At 49.2% G+C, this 19,298-nt stretch overlaps 1 protein-coding gene across 5 annotated transcripts in view; it reads right to left on the bottom strand.

Annotated features, from left to right (window-relative positions):
- Positions 1-2,266: 2,266 nt before the first annotated feature.
- The window catches only part of SH3BP4 (SH3 domain binding protein 4), a 90,760-nt gene continuing 73,728 nt past the window's right edge, over positions 2,267-19,298 (bottom strand). For 4 of the 5 annotated variants that reach the window (XM_058185181.1, XM_058185172.1, XM_058185196.1 and 1 more), the window contains one exon: positions 2,267-3,135. In XM_058185181.1, coding sequence (XP_058041164.1) covers positions 2,908-3,135 — 228 coding nt within the window. In that variant the 3' untranslated portion in view covers positions 2,267-2,907. The remainder of the gene's footprint in view (positions 3,136-19,298) is intronic. The other variant, XM_058185202.1, reaches the window with a different exon arrangement.

Here is a 19,298-nt window from a genome sequence, read left to right as displayed (position 1 = left end):
CGACAAGAATCACCAGAATGTTCAAGGACAAATCCGAAAAATGTTGGAAGTGTCATCAGATACCTGGATCATACTACCATATGTGGTGGACAAGTGTTGAACCTAAAAGATATTGGATTAAAATGGTTAGAGAAAATGATTAAAAAACATATAGACTTTAAGCCAGTTTTTCTGGCTTAAATATATAGTAGAGAATTAAATTATTTGATGGTGAATGTTATAACAGCAGCTAGGATTGTGTTTGCTAAAAATTGGAAAAATGAGAAATTACCTTTGCAAGATGAAATCATTAGGAAGATAATGGAATGTGCAGAAATGAGTAAATTGACATTTGAAATTAGAGAACAAGAAGATAAGCAATATTATAAAATATGGGATTTATTTTATCAATGGTTAGAAGGAAAGCTATGTTAGAAAAGCGTTAAAAAAGGTTGTTAAGAGAAACAATTGAGCTAAATTAATCTAGGAGAATGGAATGAACAATGTTACTAGATAAAGCACTAATTGGGGGAAATTAACATGAAATGAGAGCGTGAAATGTCATAACCGTTGTTTAATTAAAAATTGATTAAGAGATTTGGATAATGTAAGATTAGATGAATGGAAGAGATGTGTAACTTGAAATTGCAAAAGAGATATGTAAACTCCCCACAGATACACTGTAATTGGAATGAAGAGGCTTTTATGCTTGTTTGTTGTAAAAAATAAAAAATGTTAATTAAAAAAAGAGAAAGGGTATGTAAAATCATGTTTGAATGTCAATCTTTCTAGCTAGCCAATAAGCCTTGCTCAATGTCATTCATCTTGGTTTCTTATTAAAAGCTTCTGCTTCGTGATTCAATTATTTCTTCAATGTGCTGATCCTGGCTGGAAGAACTCCAACAGGGGAGCATTTCCTCCCAACAGCAGTGTAAAAAGCTTAAAACAACTCTTCCCCTTTAAGGATGTCAAAAAAAACCAAACAAACAAAAAATTCTTCGGGACTGTATGCGACAGTAAAGATGTAATAAGGGTTAGCGGAGGGGCAGTTTCTGTAACCGGGGCAATAAAAATTATTATGTTGCAATTCTTTACAGGATTAACCCTGTAAAGTGGGAAAAAACCAAAATATTTCTTCTAACAACTGGTTGTCTGAACTGATTAACTACTTAACAACCGGTTCTACTGAACCAGTGAAAACCGCTGGAATCCCACCACTGCTTCTGTTCCTTATGAAATAATTTAAACTCATTTCTGTTAGATAGAGCTTGAGCAGAATGAACAGAACACTGGACTTTAAAAAATAAATATTCTCCTATTACATTTGAATTGAATTAAATTTGAATGAAAGCCTCTTTTCTAGCAAACTACTTTCTGATTTAATGAAACTTTCAACTTCTGTTTGGCTAATTATTCTTCCAGTTATAAATAGGCCTAATATTTAGTACATCTATGTTTTAGCTTACACATACTTCAAAAACTGCAAATAGCAGATTTTGGCAAAACTATTTCTTGTTTGCTTGTTGAAGGTTTAAGTCACCTCAATCCTCCAACTAACTCCAAGCAGTGTATAGCATATTAAAACAATAAACAATAAACCAAGTAATAAACAACAATGTAATACTACATTGGGGATATGGTATACAATATAGTACTACATTTTTCTTTTAAAAGAGACCCCACATCTAGCTGTTTAGATCACAAAACAGTTCAAATTTATAATTTTGTTTGGCCTGCTAATTTTTATGTTTATTTCTATACAGCAATGTTTAATAAAGTGACATGTCTTCTGATTTTCAACTGATGCAGTCCGAAACAAGGAATATTTTAAATATAGTCCAATATTGTAAATTTCTGAAGATCTAATTTGCTATTAGAGATGACAAGCATACATTATTATTGCATAACCTGTGTGATAAAGGAGGGAGCCATGTCAGAATATTCATGACTAGGAAGACATGGTAACAAGGTCAGCCAATGAATAGGCACAGCAACTAGATCAGCCAATGAGATGTATTCTGCTGAATTGAAACTGAAACTGGAAAGAGCCTGGGCGTGGTTCTGTGTTAAGCTCTGAAGCTGCAAACTTGTCTGTCCGCTGTACTCTGCTTGTGTTTTGCTTGTAATTGCTATTACCTTGAAGAAGAATCTGTATTGGTATTGTACATTTATCTTCATGTATTATTATGTATATAAAGAAGTTAATGAATCCTGCTGAATCAATTTACCTGTATGTGCTTTCTGGATTTGATTTTTGCAACGAACTTTGACAAGGCATTACTATAAATGGCATCCATTAAGATTTATTTATTTTTAATAAAAAAAATTTAGGACTTTTGCTTAACTTTGCTTTTTTGTCCTTAGATCTAAAGCACACAAGAATGAAACACATCTTTTACATGACCACTAACTTGTAATGCTAAATTCTGGTGTAAGAAACATCAGTTAAGGTGAAAAAGTGTGCTCATATTTTCTTACAAAAATGGCTTACATAGAATGAAATAATACAGTTTCGGTTTCATCAATGACAAGATCACAAGAGATGTTGGAGTAAAAACTGAAAGGCAATTCTCACAAAAACACATTAAAATCCAAATCCTACAAGGAGACATATTTGTGCTTCTCTATATCAATGGTAAGTGATAATTTAAAAAGAAGAAACTGTTTTCCATGTAAAAATGACAATATCTTTATCAAAATGATTTGAGCTTTCAATACTGCCAAATATTTTTAAAAATATTTTTTGAACATAATGAAAGTTGTCCACTATAGAATATAGAAAAGACTTTGGAATCTTCTGCAAAGAGGATTTTTTTTTAAGCTCAGGAATCATGTTCCAAACTTTGGCACTTTGGCACTTCAGAAGTGCTTTTTCTTGAACTGAGCTAATAACAAATAAAACCAGGCTGCATAAGGCTAAACTTCCCATCAGAGGGCATAATCATCATATTCTTCTTGTGGGCTAAAAGCAGCTGCTCGTAATATTTCCAAGGAATTTACTAAAATTAGGGTGCCAGTCAGATGTTTCCAACGTTTTGTAATAGGATTCTTCATCTTATCAAGTCCAATGTGCAGCTCTTGGGTAACATCACGGTAACTGTCTCCCATCTGATTACTCCATGTTAGCATGAAATCATAAGCTGGTTTCCACATTGCCTGTCAGATAGAAACCAATGTTAACCAATGTTAACAAGGTCTGTTTACCACTAATTCTTATATATTGATAAAAAATCAGAAAGAATCTGCTAGCAACTTTTCAATTAACAAATCTTATTAAAAGGTGCTACCAGACTTGTTTGTTTTAACACCATTTACTAAGACAGCTCTCTTTAACAACAATTTTATATAAAGATATTTTAAATATTTTATCTATTTTTATTGTGGAATATGGAAGTCTAAGTGGCATAGGCTAGTCTCAGGCTTCCTTCAGTGAAAATTGGAAGAAAAATATTCTGGAAATAATATAATTTTTAAGGATCACAATAATGAGTTAGCTATTGGTATGTTTCTCATATCTGCATTGGGAAAAAATAGAATAGAATAGAATTTTTTATAGTGTGATTGGACATACAAGAAATTTGTCGTGGTGCATATGCTCTCAGTGTACATAAAAGAAAAGATACGTTCATCAAAATCATAAGGTACAACACTTAATGAAAAGCAATCAGGAAACAATATCAATATAAATTGTAAGGATACAAGCAACAAAATTACAGTCATACAGTCGTAAGTGGAAGGAGATGGATGATGGGAACAATGAGAAGATGAGAAAATTAATAGTAGTGTAAATAGTTTGACAGTGTTGAGGGAATTATTTATTTAGCAGAGTAATGGCATTCGGGGAAAAACTGTTCTTGTGTCTAGTTGTTCTGGTGTGCAGTGTTCCATAGCGTAGTTTTGAGGGTAGGAGTTGAAACAGTTTATGTCCAGGATGTGAGGGGTCTGTAAATATTTTCACAGCCCTCTTTTTGACTCGTGCAATATACAGGTCCTCAATGGAAGGCAGGTTGGTAGCCATTTTTTTCCTGCAGTTCTAATTATCCTCTGAAGTCTGTGTCTGTCTCGTTGGGTTGCAGAACCAAACCAGACAGTTATAGAAGTGCAGATGACAGACTTCTTACTTTCTCTGTAGAACTGTATCAGCAACTCTCAGAGGGCCCAGGGTAGGGGTGGCGGGGTGGCGGTTGTGATGAGAGAGAGTCTTGAGCCGAGAGAGTCCACTGTGCCTCAGATAGCCGGTTGTGAATCCCTTCTTGTGAAGTGGGGCCATAAGAATCAGATGGGTCTGTTGATCGCATACCTGGCTCCTTGCTACGTGACTACAGCCCTGCCTGAGCTGCTTGAGGTGCTTGCCGGGGTGGCGATTGAAATCCCCAGACTTTTGGTCATGGGGGACTTCAATCTGCCATCGGCCGGCTTGTCATCGACGGTGGTTCAGGAGTTCCAGACTTCCATGACGGCCTTGGACCTGATCCAAGTAACTGATGGACCTACACACACGGGGGGGGGGGGGGGTCCACACTGGACTTGATTTATATCTCTGGACAGTGGTTTAATGATCTGGTATTAGGGGATTTAGTGACGACACCGGTGTCATGGACAGATCATTTTCTCCTCCGCCTAGACTTTCAGACCGCCGCTCACCACCGCAGGGAGACGGAACCAATGCGTTGGTTCCGTCCCAGGAGCCTGATGGACCCCGAGAGGTTCCTGACAGAGCTTGGGCCATTTCCTGATGATCTTGCCCACGGCACGACTGAAGAACTAGTTGCGGCCTGGGAACAGGCTGCGGCTGGGGCTTTGGACCGTGTCGTGCCTTTGCGGCCTCTGACCCGGCGTAGATCTCAATTGTCTCCTTGGTTCTCTGAGGAGCTGAGAGAGATGAAACGCCGGAGAAGATGCCTAGAGAGTACCTGGAGGTCCAACCATTCCGAGGCTGATCGGACACTAGTTAGGTCTTTTTCGAAGGCCTACCTAGTGGCAATGAGGGTTGCAAAACGTTCCTATGTTTCCACACTCATTGCGTCGGCAGATAACCTTCGGCTGCCCTGTTTCGGGTGACCCGTTCCCTTTTACACCAGGGGGGACGGGATGACCCCTTGCAGGGACGTGCTGAGGAGTTTAATGGTTATCTATACGACAAAATCGCTCAGCTTCGGGATAGTTTGGACCAAGATTGTGATGATCCGGATGGGATGACTGAGACACGTCTTGTTGATGTTGTTTGGGATGAGTTTGATTCTGTGGCTCCCGAGGACGTGGACAGGCTGCTGGGGAGGTTACATGCCACTACATGTTTACTGGACCCGTGTCCCTCCTGGCTGGTGCTGGCCACTCAGGAGGTGACACGAGGCTGGCTCCAGGGAATTATAAATGCTTCTTTGTTGGAAGGGGTTTTCCCCGCTGCCTTGAAAGAGGCGGTGGTGAGACCCCTCCTCAAGAAGCCTTCCCTGGACCCAGCTATTTTGGGTAACTACTGTCCAGTCTCCAACCTTCGCTTTGTGGCGAAGGTTGTAGAGAGTGTGATGGCATGGCAGCTTCCCCAGATCATGGATGAAGCCGTCTATCTAGACCCGTTCCAGTCCGGCTTCCGGCCCGGGTACAGCACGGAGACAGCTTTGGTCGCGTTGGTGGATGACCTCTGGAGGGCCAGGGATAGGGGTTGTTCCTCTGCCCTGGTCCTGTTGGATCTTTCATTGGCTTTTGATACCATCGACCATGGTATCCTGCTGCGCCGGTTGGAGGGGTTGGGAGTGGGAGGCACCGTTTATCGGTGGTTCTCCTCCTATCTCTCTGACCGGACGCAGACGGTGTTGACAGGAGGGCAGAGATCGACTGCGAGGCGCCTTACTTGTGGGGTGCCTCAGGGGTCGATTCTCTCGCCTCTCCTGTTCAACATCTACATGAAGCCGTTGTGTGAGGTCATCAGTGGCTTCGGGGTGAGTTATCAGCTGTACGCTGATGACACTCAGCTGTACTTTTCCACCCCGGCCACCCTAACGAAGCTGTTGAACTGCTGTCTCGTTGCCTGGAGGCCGTACGGGTCTGGATGGGGAGAAACAGACTCAGACTCAATCCATCCAAGACGGAGTGGCTGTGGATGCCGGCACCCCGGTACAGTCAGCTGCAACCGCTGCTGTCTGTTGGGGGTGAGTCATTGGCCCCAACAGAGAGGGTACGCAACTTGGGCGTTCTCCTGGATGGACGGCTGTCGTTTGAAGATCATTTGGCGGCCGTCTCCAGGAGAGCCTTCTACCAGGTTCGCCTGGTCCGCCAGTTGCGTCCCTTTCTGGACCGGGATGCCTTATGCACGGTCACTCATGCTCTCGTCACTTCCCGCCTGGATTATTGCAATGCTCTCTACATGGGGCTACCCCTGAAGTGCACTCGGAGACTCCAGTTAGTCCAGAATGCAGCTGCGCGGGTGATCGAGGGAGCTCCTTGTTGCTCCCGGGTAACACCGCTCCTGCGCAGTCTGCACTGGCTACCTGTGGTCTTTCGGGTGCGCTTCAAGGTTTTGGTTACCACCTTCAAAGCGCTCCATGGCTTAGGGCCCGGGTACTTACGGGACCGCCTGCTGTTACCGTATGCCTCCCATCGACCCGTACGCTCTCACAGAGAGGGTCTCCTCAGGGTGCCGTCCGCCAAGCAATGCCGGCTGGCGGCCCCCAGGGGGAGGGCCTTCTCTGTTGGAGCACCTACGCTCTGGAACGATCTTCCCCCCGGTTTGCGCCAAATATCTGACCTTCGGACCTTTCGCCGGGAATTAAAAACTCATTTATTTATTCAAGCGGGACTGGAGTGACTGATTTTTTAAATTCCAAATTTTAAAGTTTTAATCCTTTGTAATTTTATATGGGGAATTTTAGGTTACGTCAATCTGACGGTTTTAATTCGGCCACTATTGAATAGGTATTTTAAATTGATATTTTAACTTTGTATACTTGCTGTTTTTATTTTTGGCTGTACACCGCCCTGAGTCCTTCGGGAGAAGGGCGGTATAAAAATTTAAATAAATAAATAAATAAATAAATAAACTCTTTGGGCAGTTTGAGCTTTCTGAGTTGGCGCAAAAAGAATATTCTTTGTTGTGCTTTTTTGATGACGTTTTTTATGTTAGCTGTCGATTTTAGATCTTGCGATATGGTAGAACCTAGAAGTTTGAAGGTCTTTACTGTTGATACTGTGTTGTCTATATTGTGAGAGGTGGAAGTATGGAAGGGTTTCTCCTAAAGTCTACCACCATTTCTACGGTTTTGAGTGTGTTCAGTTCCAGATTGTTCCAGTTGCACCACAAGGCTAGTTGTTCAACCTCCTGTCTATATGCAGATTCATCATTGTCTCAAATGAGATCAATCACTGTTGTGTCATCTGCGAACTTCAGTAGTTTAACAGATGGATCGTTAGAGATGCAATCATTGGTATACAGAGAGAAATGGGGAGAACACACAGCCTTGGGGGCACCTGTGCTTATTGTACAGGTAACTGATATGTTTCCGCTTAGTTTCACCTGCTTCTTCCTGTTTGTTAGGAAGCTTATGATCCACTTACAAGTGTGTTCAGGTACCTATATCTAGTTTAGCATAGTTAGAAGAGTGTCTGGAATGATGGCATTGAATGCTGAACTAAAGTCTACAAACAGGACCCTTGCATAGGTCTTTGGAGATTCAAGATGTTTTATTAATTAATTTATTTATGAATTAAATTTCTATACCGCCCTTCTCCCGAAGGACTCAGGGCAGTTTACAGCCAGATAAAAAGCAAAGAAATGTTTAAAAATCTATATTCAATTAAAGGCCGAAGTAAATAAAAAGTAGTAAAACCATAATAAAAACCCAGCTTTAAAATACATTAGGCCAACCCTGCACGATGAAACAAGAAAGTTTTCTGCTCGCGCCGAAAGGTCCGGAGGTCAGGAAGTTGACGTATTCCTGGAGGGAGCTCATTCCAGAGGGCAGGAGCCCTCACAGAAAAGGCCCTCCCCCTGGGCGTCGCCAGTCGGCATTGTTTGACTGATGGTACCCTGAGGAGGCCCTCCCTAAGGGAGCGCACAGGTCGTTGCGAGGCTATGGGAGGCTATTGGTGGCAGCAGGCGGTCCCGTAGATAACCCGGTCCTATGCCAGGGAGCGCTTTAAAGGTGGTAACCAACACCTTGAATTGCACCCGGAAGATCACTGGGAGCCAGTGCAGCTTGCGCAGGAGAGGTGTTACGTGGGAGCTTCGAGTCCTTCCCTCAATTACCCGCGCAGCTGCATTCTGGACCAGTTGGAGCCTCCGGGTGCTCTTCAAGGGGAGCCCCATGTAGAGAGCGTTACAGTAGTCCAGGCGGGAAGTGACGAGGGCGTGAGTGACCATGTATAGGGAATCCCAGTCTAGGAAGGGATGCAACTGGCGAATCAGGCGAACCTGATGAAAAGCTCCCCTGGCAATGGCCGTTATATGATCTTCTAAAGACAGCCATATATCCAGGAGGATGCTTAGGTTGCGAACCCTCTCCATGGGAGCCAATGACTCGCCTCCAACAGTCAGCGATGGAATCAACCGGCTGTACCAGATGCCGGCATCCACAGCCACTCAGTCTTGGCAGGGTTGAGTCGAAGTCTGTTCCTCCCCATCCAGACCCGCACGGCCTCCAGACACCAGGACATCACTTCAACAGCATCGTTGGGGTGGATCGGGGTGGAAATGTACAGCTGAGTGTCATCAGCGTACAGATGACATTGTAACCCAAAACCACGGATGACCTCACCCAGCGGCTTCATATAGATGTTGAACAGAAGCGGTGAGAGAACCGACCCCTGCAGCACCCCGCACTTGAGGCGCCTCGCGGCCGATCTCTGCCCTCCTGCCAACACTGTCTGCGACTGGTCAGAGAGATAGGAGGAGAACCACCGATAAATGGTGCCCCCCACTTCTAAACGCCCCAGCTGTCGCAGCAAGATACCATGGTCAATGGTATCAAAAGCCGCTGAGAGATCTAATAGGACCAGGGTAGAGGAAAAGCCCCTGTCCCGAGCCCTCCAGAGATCATCCACCAATGCGACCAATGCCGTCTCCGTGCTATACCAGGCCAGAAACCAGACTGGAATGGGTCAAGATAGACAGTTTCATCCAGGTAAAGGGGGAGCTGATCCGCTACCACACTCTCCACAACCTTCGCCACAAAATGAAGGTTGGAGACTGGACGATAGTTCACTAAATCAGCTGGATCCAGGGAGGGCTTCTTGAGGAGGGGCCTCACCACCGCCTCTTTCAAGGTGGTAGGGAAGACACCCTCCATCAGAGAAGCATCGATAATTCCCTGAAGCCAGTCTCCTGAGTGGCCAGTATCAACCAGGAGGGACACGGGTCCAATAAACATGTGGTCGCATTCAGCTTCCTCAATATCCTGTCCATGTCCTCTGGAGTAACAGTATCAAACTCTTCCCAGATGGCTTCTTCAAGATCTACCTCCTGACGCCTGAACCTACCCAATCTGAGTCCAGCCCATCCCGGATCTGAGCGACTTTATCGTGCAGATATTGTCCGAAATCCTCAGTCCGCCCTTGCAAGGGGTCCTCCCGAGGTCCCTGATGCAGGAGGGAGTGGGTCACCCTAAACAATGCGGCTGAGCGGTTATCTGCCGTTGCAATAAGAGCGGAAAAATACTCCCGTTTTGCCGCTCTTATCGCCACTAGGTAGGTCTGAATATGAGACCTTACTAGTGTTCGGTCGGATTCAGAACGGCTGGCCCTCCAACCACTCTCTAGGCGTCTTTTTCGGCACTTCAACTCTCTCAGCTCCTCAGAGTACCAAGGAGCCAATCAAGATCGGCGCCGGGTCAGAGGCTGCAAAAGCACGACGCAGTCCAAAGCCCCAGCCGCTGCCCTTTCCCAGGCGGCAACTAGTTCTTCAGCCGAGCCATGGGCTAAATCCTCAGAAAATGGCCCAAGCTCCATCAGAAACCTCTCTGGGTCCATCAGGCGCCTGGGACGGAACCAACGAATCGGCTCCATCTCCCTGCAGTGTGGGTTGGTGGTTCAAAAGTCAAGTCAAAGGAGCGAATGATCAGACCATGATAGGGACATAATAACTAGATCCCCTAATTGTAGATCATTCAACCACTGTCCAGAGACAAAAATCAAGTCCAGAGTGTTTCCCCCGGTGGGAGTGGGACCATTAACTAACTGGGTCACGTCCAAGGCTGTCATGGAAGCCATGAACTCCCGAGCCGCCGCAGATGCTTCACCGACCGACGGCAGGTTGAAATCCCCTATAACCATAAGTCTGGGGGTATCAATCGGCATCCCGGCTATCACATCCACCAGCTCGGGCAGGGCTGCTGTCACGCAGCAAGGAGCCAGGTACGTAATCGGCAAGCCCAACTGAATCCCCTGACCCCACTTCACAAAGAGGGACTCACATCCAGCTATCTGTGTTACGGTGGCCTCCCTCAGTTCCAAACTTTTGTTAATAATAACCGCCACCCCCCCACCCCTACCCTGGGCCCTCGGCTGATGAAATGCACGGAAGCCCGGTGGGCACATTTCAACAAGGGGCACCCCCCCTTCCGTGTCCAACCAGATCTCCAAAATGCCCATCAGGTCCGCACCCCCTTCTTGTATAAGATCGAAAATAAGGGGGGCTTTATTTACCACGGACCTGGCATTACATAACATCAGCCGAAGGTCCAGGCTCTGGGGATGTTGTAGGATGTAGTGCAGAGCCATATTAACAGCATCATCTGTTGATCTGTTTGCTCGGTATGCAAATTGCAAGGGGTCTAACCGTGGATCCGTGATGGTTTTCAAGTGGGGCAGCACTAGCCTTTCAAAGATTTTCATGACTACAGATGTTAGAGCAACTGATCTGTTGCAATTATTCAGTTCCTTGATGGTGGGCTTCTTCGGCAGTGGGATGATAGTAAAGCGTTTGAAGCAAGAAGGAACATAGCATATCTCTAGCGATTTATTGAAGATACAGGTGAAGATGGGGGCCAATTGGTAGCACAGACTTTTAAGCAAGAAGGAGTTATCTTGTCTGGGTCTGGAGCTTTGTCTATGAAATAGGTCTTTCACTTCCTTTTCGGTGATCACTAAGGGTTCCCACACCAATGGGATGGGGTCAGTTGTAGGAGGCTTGGCTGTTGTTGGTGTGTCTGAGATGGAGATTGTGGAGATAGGTGGCTGTATTTCCTTTCAAACCTGCAGTAAAACACGTTCAGGTCATCTGCCAGTTGTTGATTTCCTTCAGCCTGGGAAGGAGGTTTGCTGTAGCCAGTGATATTTTAAGAGTTTTCCACATGTTTGCTGGTTCATTTGTTGAGAACTGATTCTTTAGCTTTTCAAAGTAGCTTCTTTTTGCTGCTCTGATCTCCCTTGTTAACACATTTCTGGCCTGACTGTATGGCATTTTATCACCTTTTCTGTAGGCTTCCTCTTTGGAACGACGTAGCTGCTTAAGTTTAGCTGTGAACCAAGGTTTCACAAGTTCCTGGTCAGTACACATAGGTCTTCACAGAAGTTGACATATGATGTTACAGCAGGGGTAGTCAACCTTTTTATACCTACCGCTCACTTTTGTATTTCTGTTAGTAGTAAAATTTTCTAACCGCCCACCAGTTCGGGGGAAGATGCACGAGCTATTCTGGGATGAGGCTCTTTTGTTTGTGGTCGACTAGCGCCATTTAGTTTCACTTATGTAACGTGAACTAAACTTATGCGCGGGTGATACAAATAGTATATTTTCAAAAATTTAAATTGTCACGGGGAATCTTATGAAAACCTAATGAAAATGTTTTTAAATAATGCTATAAATTTTTTTTAAAAAGTCAATTAAATTAAAAAAAAGGAAAGTGCTTCAATATCGGATGAAACCCCTACCACCCACCATGAAAGCTGGAATGCCCACTAGTGGGTGATAAGGACCAGGTTGACTACCACTGTGTTACAGTATCTTTGAGTTCATCCAGATCTGCAGAAGTATCTTCAAAAATATTTCAATCAGTGCAGTCAAAGCAAGCCTTCTCAGTCTAGGTCTTCACTGATTTAATTGTTGGTTTTGTGGTTTTAAGTCTTTGCCTGTAAGCTGGTACAAGGTGAATCATGCAATCATGCAGTGTCCTACAGCTGCTTGTGGTAAAGGCCAATAAGCATCTTTTAGTGTTGTGTAAAAATGGTCTAAAGTTTTCTTGCCTCTAGTGGGACAATCGACCTACTAAAAATATTTTGGTAGCTGTTTCCTTAAGTTTGCCTTGTTTAGATTTCCCAAAATAATGGCCAGTGAATCGGGGTATTTGGCTTCAGCCTCCATAATTTGGTCAGCTAGATTTTGTAATGCCTTGTTTACACAGGCGTGTGTTGGGACATAAACAGCAATTAGAAGAAATGAGGAAAATTCACGAGGCAAATATTATGATTTGCAGTTGATAATTAATGTCTCTAAGTTTTCATCACATAATTTATATATTATAGTTATATCCTGAGATCAGCTGTTGTTGATATATAAGCATAAGCCTCCTCCCTTCTTTTTACCAGATGTTTCTGCAATTCTGTCTGATCGTTGAATCTGAAACCCTGGGATATGCAAACTGCTATCTTCAATTGATTCATTTACTTAGGTTTCAGAGAAACATAGGGCTGCTGAACTGTAAAAATCAGAACTGTGTCTGTTTAAAAGGAGTATTTCATCCATCTTATTAGCAAGTGAACATATATGGGTTAGGAAAATTGAAGCCCGAGGAGTTTTATTTCTCCTATTTCTTAACCTGTTTAAAATTCTCGCCCTTTTATCTCTCTTTCTCCGCTTCCTCCATTTGGTGTTTTTGGTAATCCATGGCTCCGGGGAAATTGCTTCTTCCTGTGTTAGAATCGTCTCCATGTTTGTAACGATGTGTGTGTGTGTGTGTTTGTGTGTGAGATCACCGAAAACTGCTCCTTAAAGAAACGTTGCTTAATTTTTAGCAGACGGTCTTGTGAGTAAGAAATCCATAATGAGTAGCAGCGAAGAATTAAAAATAAAGAAACCATTAGAGAGCATTTTACCAAGGCAGCCTTTGGCAGCGCCATCTTGGAAAGGATAAGAATAATGAAAAATCTCAAGTTGCAGGGCGCATACCAAATTAAGACTTAGCCAGCTTAATTTATATCTAGCAAATTAAATTTAAACTCAAGCATTCAGGATTGGACTGGATGCCTGTCGTTCTTGGCTAGTTAATGCAGCTGATGACAGACGATTATGTATACATCTTTTAAGAGAGGCATCTATTGCTCTAAAAATTAAGAAGCTTTAAGAAATCAACTTTCATCCTGATTTTTGGATAAGAACTTTCCAACCTTCCTTTTTCAGGAAAACATGTGGAGAGGATAAAAAGATCATCATTACAGAGGCTTGTGGAGGAAATGGGTTAACTAGATCCCTATCAAAATCCAGGCCTGACTATGAAACTGCAGTTTGTCTTGTTTGATTACTTTTTGCAAGACTAGGATGGGGGAGTGTAACCTTCCCAGTATTGTTGGATGTTTCCGCCCTCAATACCATCAACCTACTGGACCAGCTACAAAAGCTGAGAGGGTGGGGTGCTATTATATTGTGGTTCTTCTCCTTCCCAAGCATTCTCAGATTAGTAGTAATGAGAGTTTGGGCCTAGGTGCTGATATGGGATGCTGCAGGTTTAATCCTTTCCTCCTTATTCTTAATTTCTATATCGGGGTGTCAAACTCACATTGTCACGGTGGCATCATGTTATGTATCAGGACTTTTCCCCCCTTCGCTAAACTGGGCGTGGCTCTGGCCAGCGCATTACACATCTGGCCCATAGGCTGGGAGTTTGACACCACTGATCTATATGAAGCTGCAGCATGAGATAATTTGTCAAAACAGAATAGGAGATCATCAATAGGCTGGTAAAATCCAGCTTTATATCTCCATCCTAGATTATATAGTGTTGTGTCTCGCCCAATCTCACCACAGCCGGGGCCTTCTTATCTGCTTCCGAACACGGAGGAATGTTCTAGTATGCCTCCCGGCCCCAGCCCTGGCTCCATGCCCAGACAGGCTGAAGAGGAGGAAATATCTCCAGCCCCTAGCTCTGGCTCCATGCCCAGGCAAATGGAGCAACTAGACCCCTCCCCCTCCTCCACAGCATGTGAGCCTGAGGGAGGTCTATTGCCAACAGCTGCCGACTGGAGTGACCCTTGCGTCAGAAGACTTGATAGGCGGAGGCAACAGAAGGAAGGGAGGGGCAGGCCTGGATAAGTGCTGAGTCATGGAGCCACACCCCATGGCCTATATAAAGGATCTGCTTTCTGGCAGTCTCTGAGTCAGGCAAAGTCTAAACATATCTTGCTGAAGTCACTTTCTGGTCTCCTGCCTGCCCTGAGGACTTTGCTAGGACTTTGGCAGAGCTGCACAGGCATGCCTGATTCGGATTTCCCTGACCCAGCCGTTAGCGGAGGAGTGGGACACGACATCTTGCCTGACTCCCACACATCTACACCACAAGATGGATCAGCAACAGCTGGCGCTGATTGTGCAGCAGCTACAAGCAGATAACCAGCAACTGCAAAAGCAAGTCGCCCAGCTGACTGCTCAACTGGCTGCTGGGAATGCCCCAGCAGTCCAACCTCCTCCTCCTCCTCAGCGCCACAGCCCAGTACTGGAGAAGTTCTCAGGACGGATGGAGATGTTCCCGGCCTTCATGGCCCAGTACCAGACCTACATGGCAATGCGGCCGGGGGACTTTCCAGATGACCGGGCCAGGGTGGCCTTCATGATGAACCTGTTGTCTGGCCAGGCTGCTCAGTGGGCCACGCCTTTGGTGCTCAGGGACAGCCCCTTGCTGGCGGACTACCAGGGGTTCTGGGGGCAACTGCACCTAATGTATGAGGACCCCGTGCGGGCCCAATTGGCCGCTTGGCGCCTAGGAGAGATTCAACAAGGGCCCCGCCCCCTCCGGGAGTACATCGCTGAATTCCGGTTGCTGTGCCATGATTCGGACTGGAACGACACGGCACTGGCGGATGCGTTCAAGAGGGGCCTTTTGGAAGAGCTCCAGGACGAGCTGGCTCGGGTGGAGGCGCCACGGACCTTCGACCTGGTGCCCCTCTGCCTGCGCCTTGACACCCGTCTCCAGCAACGCCCGTCCCGTCACCGCCAGCAACCGTCAAAGACCGTTGCACTCCCTCAACCCGTGCCGACCCCGTCCCAGGCTGCCCCGTGCTTCGTGGCCGCCGCCGAGGAGCCCATGGAGTTAGGAGCGGCCAGGCCTCGCCTGACGGCCCAGGAGCGGAGCCGGAGGCGCCAAGGGGGGCTGTGTTTGTACTGTGGGGAGCCCGGCGATTTCGCCGCCACATGCCCCAGGAAGCGCGGCGGAACACATGCACCCGTCCCCGAATCCCAGCCTGGCCAGTCGGGAAACGGGGCAGGCCCGGCCTCAGGGAAACCTTAGGCCGGGCACGGATCAAGCCCCTGCCAGACATGGCTGACATGGACCCCGAGCCCCCTCGGCACCTGATTTTGGACACCCGGGTGTGGGTGGGTGACCGGCCGGAGGGGATCCCGGCGCACGCGCTGGTGGATTCGGGGGCCACCACGAACTTTATGGACCGGGCCTTCGGGGACCATTTTGGGGTCCCCTTGGTACTGGTGGACCCTCCGATGAGCGTCGAGACCATCGACGGGAGGGAGCTGGTGGCCGGACCCATTAACTTCGCCACGCAGCCCTTGCGCCTCGCCATCGGGGACCACGAGGAGGCGATTCGCTTCTACGTGACGGCGGACCTCCACTTCCCGGTGATCCTCGGACTGGCCTGGCTGCAGACTCACGACCCTCAGGTGGCCTGGTCGCGGAACGCCATCTCGTTTCCCAGCCTGCAGTGTGTCGATCACATCCGCCACACCTGCGCCGGCCAGGACGTCTTCACCCCGGCCGTTGCTGTGCCCCCTGACCTGCAGGACTTCGCTGACGTCTTCAGCGAAAAGGAGGCGGACCGCTTGCCCCTGCACCGGCCCTACGACTGCCCCGTGGACCTGCAGCCCGGCGCCCCGCTGCCAACGGGACGCCTGTATTCCATGTCTGAGCCCGAGTTGGCCACCCTCAGGGACTTTCTGGACAAAAATCTGGCCCGAAGGTTCATCCGGCCTTCCAAGTCCCCTCTGTCGGCCCCGGTCCTCTTCGTGAAAAAGAAGACGGGGGATTTGCGCCTGTGTTGCGACTACCGCCGGCTGAACGCCATCACGGTGCGGAATCGCTACTCCCTGCCGCTCATCCCGGAGCTGATGGACCGGCTGCGGGAGGCCTCCATCTTTACCAAGCTTGATCTTCGGGGGGCCTACAAGCTGGTGCGGATGCGTGAAGGGGACGAGTGGAAGACGGCATTTGGCACCCGGAACGGACACTACGAGTACACGGTCATGCCGTTCGGGCTGACCAACACCCCCGCCGTCTTCCAACATTTTATGAACGATGTGTTCCGGGACATGTTGGATCGGTTCGTAGTGATCTACCTGAACGACATCCTGGTCTACTCCCGGTCCAGGGAAAGTCACCTCCAGCACCTCCGCCTGGTCCTGCAGCGCCTGCGGGAGCACCAGCTCTACGCCAAGCTGGAGAAGTGCTTTTTCCTCCGGACGTCCATCGAGTTCCTCGGGCACATCCTCTCACCCGTGGGGATTGCCATGGACCCGCGCAAGGTGGAGGCCCTGAGCAGCTGGGAAGCCCCGCGTTGGGTGAAGGATGTCCAGCGGCTGCTGGCCTTCGCCAATTACTATCGGACCTTCATCCTGGGCTTCGCCACGCTGACGGCTCCGCTCACCCAGCTCCTCCAGAAGAAGATCCCGTTCCGGTGGGGTCCCCCACAGGAGGAAGCCTTCACGGCTCTCAAAAAGGCTTTCGTCACGGAGCCCATCCTGTGACATCCCGACCCGCACCGGCCTTTCGTGGTGGAGACGGACGCCTCCAACATCGCCCTCGGAGCGGTGCTGCTACAGGCCCCGGCGGATGGCGGCACTCTTTTTCCCTGCGTGTACTACTCGCGGAAGCTCAACCCTTCCGAGCGCAACTATACCATCTGGGAAAAGGAGTTTCTGGCTATCAAGGCCGCGTTCGAGGCATGGCGGCACCACCTGGAGGGGGCCCGGCATCAGGTGGAGGTCAGAACGGAGCATTGGAACCTCGAACATCTCACCACGGCTCGGAAGTTGAACCAGCGGCAGATCCGGTGGTCGCTGTTCTTTGCCCGGTTCAACTTCCACGTAACCTATATCCCCAGCGGCCACAACCGGAGGGCGGACGCCCTGTCCCGTAAGCCGGAGTACCAGAGCACCCAAGACCCTCTTTCTCCACGGACAGTACTGCCGACGGAAGCCTTGGCCGCCGCCCGGGAACCGGTGGACTTACGGGCCCGGGTGTGAGAGGCGCAGCGCCAAGACGCCTGGTCTCAGCAGCGGTGAGCGGAGGCGGGCCCCACATCTCCGTGGACATTGGAAGACGACGTACTCAAGTTCCGGGGGCGGTTGTATGTGCCCACGGGACTGCTCCGGTCCCTCATCCTGGCCCAGTGCCACGACAACCCTGCCGTGGGCCATTTCGGGTTTTTCAAGACTCTCAACCTGGTGACGCGGACCTTCTGGTGGCCCCGGGTGCGGCATCACGTCCATGCCTACGTGATGTCCTGCGTGCCGTGCCGGCAAGCCAAGGCCACCACGGGGGGCCCTCTCAGTCTCCTCCAGCCCTTGCCGACTCCTGACAGATCCTGGGGGGTGATTTCCATAGACTTCCTGACGGACCTGCCGCCGTCCTCGGGGTTCACCACGGTGCTGGTGGTGGTGGACATGCTCACCAAGATGGCACACTTCATCCCGTGCCGCGGGCTGCCCACCGCCACCAAGACGGCCCGTCTCTTCTTGCAGCACGTCTTCCACCTCCATGGTCTGCCGGACAGGGTGGTGTCGGATCGTGGGGCGCAGTTCACGGCTCGCTTTTGGAAGAGCTTGATGGCCACATTGGAGGTGCAGGTGTGCCTGTTGCACACCATCCGGAGACCGACGGCGGGACGGAGAAGGTCATCGGCGTCCTGGAGCAGTACCTCCGATGCTTAGTGAACCAACAGCAGGACAACTGGGCCGATTACCTGTCCCTGGCAGAGTTCGCCTTCAACAACTCCCAACACACCTCCACCCAGACCACCCCGTTCCTGGCCAACTTGGGGTACCATCCGCGGCTCTTCCCTCTGGCGCCCCCGGACTCCCCGGTTCCCGAGACACAGTCCTTTCTCTCCGAGTTGCACGCGGTCCAGCAGATGGTGCGTCGGCAGCTGAATCGGGCGAAGGAGGACTACAAGCGGGTCGCCGATCATTCTTGACGGGCAACACCTCCACTGGTGGTCGGAGACCGCGTGTGGCTCTCCACAAAGCATCTCCCGTCCGACCGGCTGGCGAAGAAACTGGACCACCGGTTCATCGGTCCTTTCCCCGTCGAGGCAGTCATCAATCCGGTGGCCTACCGGCTGACCCTGCCGCGTTCCATGCGGATCCATCCCGTCTTCCACCGGTCCTTGCTGGTCCCTGAGGCCCCGCCGTCTCCCCTCCAGCGCCCGGCGCTGCCCGGCGCTGTCGACGAGGACGGGGCGGAGGAGTACGAGGTGCACAGCATACGCGACTCCCGCTGGCTGAAGGGGCGTTTCCAATACCTGGTTGCGTGGCAGGGGTATGGGACCGAGTTCACCTGGGTCGACGCCTCCAACGTCCACGCCCCGGACCTGGTGCGGGCCTTCCACGAGCAGAACCCGGCCCGACCGCATCCCGATCGTCAGCCCCGGGGGAAGGGCCCTGCGGTGAGGGATAGTGTTGTGTCTCGCCCAATCTCACCACAGCCGGGGCCTTCTTATCTACTTCCGAACACGGAGGAATATTTTAGTATGCCTCCCGGCTCCAGCCCTGGCTCCATGCCCAGACAGTCTGAAGAGGAGGAAATATCTCCAGCCCCCAGCTCTGGCTCCATGCCCAGGCAAACGGAGCAACTAGACCCCTCCCCCTCCTCCACAGCATGTGAGCCTGAGGGAGGTCTATTGCCAACAGCTGCCGACTGGAGTGACCCTCGCGTCAGAAGACTTGATAGGCGGAGGCAACAGAAGGAAGGAGGGCAGGCCTGGATAAGTGCTGAGTCATGGAGCCACATCCGTGGCCTACCGCTGACCCTGCCGCGTTCCATGCGGATCCATCCCGTCTTCCACCGGTCCTTGCTGGTCCCTGAGGCCCCGCCGTCTCCCCTCCAGCGCCCGGCGCTGCCCGGCGCTGTCGACGAGGACGGGGCGGAGGAGTACGAGGTGCACAGCATACG

The sequence above is a fragment of the Ahaetulla prasina genome, chromosome 1 (genome assembly GCF_028640845.1).
Source record: "Ahaetulla prasina isolate Xishuangbanna chromosome 1, ASM2864084v1, whole genome shotgun sequence".
NCBI classification, from domain to species: Eukaryota; Metazoa; Chordata; class Lepidosauria; order Squamata; family Colubridae; genus Ahaetulla; species Ahaetulla prasina.
Note: the sequence above shows the minus strand (reverse complement) of the source record. Positions and strands in the feature narration are given on the sequence as shown.